The sequence below is a fragment of the Lissotriton helveticus genome, chromosome 7 (assembly GCF_964261635.1).
Source record: "Lissotriton helveticus chromosome 7, aLisHel1.1, whole genome shotgun sequence".
Classification (NCBI taxonomy): Eukaryota; Metazoa; Chordata; class Amphibia; order Caudata; family Salamandridae; genus Lissotriton; species Lissotriton helveticus.
Genome location: NC_136068.1, coordinates 1,854,083,753 through 1,854,088,925, shown reverse-complemented (window position 1 = coordinate 1,854,088,925; position 5,173 = coordinate 1,854,083,753). Strand labels below are relative to the sequence as shown.

Genomic DNA, 5,173 nt, shown 5'->3' with positions numbered 1-5,173 from the left:
CAATACATGCTTTGAAAGATTATACACTATGGGGCATATTACCAAGCCTGGCGATATTAGATTATCGCCGCTTTAGCGGCCGTTTTCAGCCGCTAAACAGTGATAATTATATTGCCCTATTAGCAAGCTGTCAATAACTGATGTTAGCCACAGCTTTGACGCGATAGCGAGCGGTTTGGGGCCCGCTTTGCATGTCAGTGATATTTATCGCTAATAACATGCAAAGTCGGCGTACCCAACCTGTTAGCGACTAAAAACAGTCGCTAACATCGCTATCGCCTATTATCAATGCAGGCGTAGCGATGGAAATATTCACGCTAACGCCTGCTCAGACCAGTTCTTAGCCATTATATCCAATGGGAGGTGGATATTATGGCTAAGACCCTATTGGCGTTAATGTGTAAATATCGCTGTATTTTCAGCGATATTCACGCATTTCGCCGCAATCGCCAGATATTTTATCGCTTTTGAGATAAACATTGCTAATAGCACGTCATCTCTGCGATAATATCCGGCAATGCTTGGCGATAAAAAATAAAACTCGCTAAGCCCATTTAGCGATTAATATCGCTAGTTGTTCGTAATATGCCCCTATGTTTTATTTTTGTTTCTTAAATGCTATTTTATATTCTTTATCTTCCTCAGGGTGGTTTTAAAATCCCTGTTTTTCAGGCTGTATACAATTGGATTACATAGCGGAGTTACAGCAACATATAACAAAGACAATACTTTGTTGTTTTTTACTGAAACAGTTGATGGTGGTCTCATGTACGTAGACAAGATAACTCCATAGAATAATATAACCACAGTGAGGTGGGAGCCACAGGTGGAAAAGGCCTTGCGTCTCCCTCCTTTAGACCGGATTTTCAGGATTGTTGAGATGATGAGGATGTAAGATGCAATAGTTAAAGCAAAAGGTGTTACTCCGAATATAAAACCAAGGATATAGGTTGCTGTCTGAACAGTGCGAGTGCTGCTACATGAAAGATTTATTACAGCTGTTAAGTCACAGAAGAAATGGTTGATTGTGTGAGACCTACAGAATGAGAACCTATATATTAGTACAATGTGTGGTATTGGGTCTATGAAACTAAATATCCAGCATCCGGCAGCCAGCTTCATGCAAACTACATCATTCATGGTTTTCACATAACGCAAAGGATTGCAAATGGCCACATAGCGATCATAAGACATGACCGTGAGAAGCAAAAATTCTGCAGACATCATGGACGAGAAAAAAAACACCTGCAGCAAACATCTTTTTAGAGAAATGTGTGTTCCTTCCAGAAAGAAGTGAGCAAGCATGTTTGGGAAAATGATTGTTGTGTAACAGATGTCAAGAAAGGCTAGGTTTGTAAGGAAAAAATACATTGGTGTGTGCAGTTGTGCATTGTAATAGATAATCACCATGATAAGAAGGTTGCCAACAAGTACCAAGAAGTAAATCAACAAAAAAGCCAAAAAAAGTGGAACTATAATTTGTGGAAAATCATTAAAACCCACAATGATGAACTCAGTCACTACAGTTTGATTTTCACCTTCCATGCGTCTTGGAATGCAGATTTCCTTTGTTGGGCTATCAGAGATACCTGCAATTAAAGAACAAAAAGGAAAGTCAGTACTCATCAAGCACCGTTTTGGTTGAGAAAACAGATGAGGATGTCTGGCAGTCTAAGTTCATGTGTTTACTATCAGAAGAAACTTATTGAATTGCAGGCAGGGGGACACAGAGAAGCACTTACCTGCTAGTCGCTGCTACGCCGCCACCGCCAGGAGTCATTTTGGGGCAAACAGGCACCTGGTTGAAAGCCGCCACCGCCGAGAGTCATCTTCTTTCACGACCACACGCGCCGCTGCTCCGGGACTTCAATTCCCGGCAGCCTACGCGGCGGCGCGCCTACCAACGACGCGAGGGCGCCAGGAGGAGGCGCAATAAAGCGCCTCAGTTACCGGCGGAGCGGGGGACACAGAGAAGCACTTACCTGCTAGTCGCTGCTACGCCGCCACCGCCAGGAGTCATTTTGGGGCAAACAGGCACCTGGTTGAAAGCCGCCACCGCCGAGAGTCATCTTCTTTCACGACCACACGCGCCGCCGCTCCGGGACTTCAATTCCCGGCAGCCTACGCGGCGGCGCGCCTACCAACGACGCGAGGGCGCCAGGAGGAGGCGCATTAAAGCGCCTCAGTTACCGGCGGAGCGGGGGACACAGAGAAGCACTTACCTGCTAGTCGCTGCTACGCCGCCACCGCCAGGAGTCATTTTGGGGCAAACAGGCACCTGGTTGAAAGCCGCCACCGCCGAGAGTCATCTTCTTTCACGACCACACGCGCCGCCGCTCCGGGACTTCAATTCCCGGCAGCCTACGCGGCGGCGCGCCTACCAACGACGCGAGGGCGCCAGGAGGAGGCGCAATAAAGCGCCTCAGTTACCGGCGGAGCGGGGGACACAGAGAAGCACTTACCTGCTAGTCGCTGCTACGCCGCCACCGCCAGGAGTCATTTTGGGGCAAACAGGCACCTGGTTGAAAGCCGCCACCGCCGAGAGTCATCTTCTTTCACGACCACACGCGCCGCCGCTCCGGGACTTCAATTCCCGGCAGCCTACGCGGCGGCGCGCCTACCAACGACGCGAGGGCGCCAGGAGGAGGCGCAATAAAGCGCCTCAGTTACCCGCAGCGCGGGACGAGAGCGGGACGCCCGGGGCTAAGCCCGGGCAAAGGGCGGGCCCTCTACGGCCCTCATCGGCAGGAGGAGGCAGGGGCAGGGCTCGACCCCCTGGTTCATCAGAGACGTGCCTACAAGTAAGACTCTGTTGCTGTGTTGTTTGTCAACCGTGTGATATATAGATGACGACTAAAAAGAAACCTGCTGCTCTGCCCGCAAATACCATGGATAATTATGTTGTGCAAACAGTAAAGAAAATAAATGAACAAAGGAGGGAATCACTTGGCCTAAGCCAGTCACCAGATTTGCGCAGGTTAAGCCCTACTTTACCTCTGTCAGCTGAGGATAGCCCCTTTGTGTTGGTGGAAACTAGGGTCTCACCAAATGTATCACCTATGATTGAGACTGACAGCCAGCCATTGATCACGCTAGCATCCCCTGTTATTCTGGATGTAGACTCTGATAATGTTATTGATTCAGATCCAGAAACTGTAACTGGTCCTGTGGAGGATGATCTACCACTGATTGAGCACACACCCCGGCCTGTGCGCGCCTGTGTGAAGAATCAGCGGAAACAGGGCGGTCAAAGGCCAAGAGTGAAAAGGAAAAGAACATTATCCCCAGGTTCCTCGAGAGCTCCCCAAAAAGCAGTAGGGGAATGGACTATAAGAAACAGAGGAGATGACGAAATGTTTACTAAACTGCTTGAGGTTGTAGAGGGTAAACTCATTGAAATTGTAAAACCTCTGATCTCTAAAATAGATAAACTGCAGGCGGAAGTAAAAAGACTTGGAGGCGTGCAAACAAAGTTGACGGAGGAAATAGGTAGTCGTAACACTTTACTATTAACAAGAAATATTACCGAAGGGGTTAATCAAGTCGGAGAAGGGACATCTGGTGTGCTGACCAATCCAGTCCATATGCCGGCCCCGAAAGTTAATCACAATATAACAACAGCAGAAGGGCGTCCGTTGATAGTAAATTTACCACAAGTACAAGTTCACGGTACAGACCCACTGCAGTTTATTGAGGAAGCCTCACCCGTTGTATTGGTGTTAGCTAACGTACCCCTGTTGGATGACGGTATTACGGAGTCATCCAGCTCTCTGAGTAGTAAGGCCCTTCACTGGCTCTCAGGTAATATGAGGTTAGCGCCTGGTGGGTTACAGCAACTGGCGCATGATATCAAAGCAGTTAAACGTGTTCCCTGGATAGGGAATCGCCCCAAAAGATTTAAAGGGGACTGTGTGGTGGTAACATTTGCACACCCCGATGCACTTCCTAATGTCCTAACACATATTCTCCCACCCCAGCGTAGAAAAGGTACGGTGGTTCCCCTAACGTTAAAATTCTTTCATGGGGAACAGCAAAATGTAACCCTACCAAAAACGCCAGCATTAGGATGGGATAACAACTTGAATATGCATAACCGCTGGGCATCCCCCCTAGTACCAAGCATGCTATTGCACAATAGATATGATGCCCTGTCTGGTCTTAATAACTGCGATTGACAAGAGGTCAGACACGAGTTTGCCGAAGTGGTTGCAGGAGTAGATTTACATCAGTCCCCAAATACTACTGGTAGTATACTGCCTAAGTCTGTGGGTTCATCTTGCAATACCTTAGAGGGGGCATCAACAACTTGCCTTATTGCTAGTTGGAATATAGCTGGACTAGTTTCTAAATTAGAAGTACTAGGGTGGTTAGAACTAATTAGAACATTTGATATCTTATGTTTACAAGAGACCTGGTGTTTAAATTTTAAGGGCCTTGATGGTTTTGTAGCATATGAGTTACCAGCAGTAGCAACTACCTCAGGGAGGGCCAAAGGTGGTTTGCTAATTCTGATTTCTGTGAAAACGCGAATTAGGGTGAAGGAGCATATTACTGTGGGCAATAATTCCCAACTGCTGTGGTTAGCTGATGAGGCAGACAAAAACATTCTGTTGATTAATATGTATAATAATGTTTTTGATGCCAGCAGACACACGGTTATTTTAGAATTAGACGTCGCAATCAAACAATTGATGAAAGCTTCTAATACAGTTTTTGAGTTCATATATGTTGGAGATTTTAACATTTCTGTTTGCCCTCTCTCTAACCAAAAGTTGTGTGGCATCTTGAACCGTGTTGGAGAGCCAGCTATACATTTCCAACACAATACATATGGAGAAACTCTGAACTCCTTCCTACTCGCCTACGATTTGGAGATCCTAGAGATTGAGCAGGACGAGAAGGGTGATAGTTTGCCAACCTTTGTGGGGAGAGGGGCGAACACCGTAATTGATTTTATTTGCATGTCTTCCGAATTAGCTCATTTTAGTTCTGATGTCAAGGTTGTAGACCACATGGTCAGTGATCATAACTGTCTTGTTATTGAAACTAGGTTTTGGGAAGTTTGTATAATTCCAGATAGTAGCCCTATCTTAAACATTGAGGTATATAGGCCGAATGGATTCAGAATAAGGTGGGCAGGGGATAAAGCTGAAGTAACTTCTAATTGCATTAT

At 46.5% G+C, this 5,173-nt stretch overlaps 1 protein-coding gene across 1 annotated transcript; it reads right to left on the bottom strand.

Moving 5' to 3' along the window:
• Nucleotides 1-618: 618 nt before the first annotated feature.
• On the bottom strand, nucleotides 619-1,545 carry LOC144767782 (olfactory receptor 5V1-like). The gene has a single exon (XM_078651161.1). The coding sequence runs from the start codon at nucleotides 1,543-1,545 to the stop codon at nucleotides 619-621; it is 927 nt and encodes a 308-aa protein (XP_078507287.1).
• Nucleotides 1,546-5,173: the final 3,628 nt, after the last annotated feature.

What these genes read in the sequence shown, in the direction of transcription:
- LOC144767782 (XM_078651161.1), bottom strand. Translation starts at nt 1,545, where the DNA reads ATGGAAGGTGAAAATCAAACTGTAGTGACTGAGTTCATCATTGTGGGT.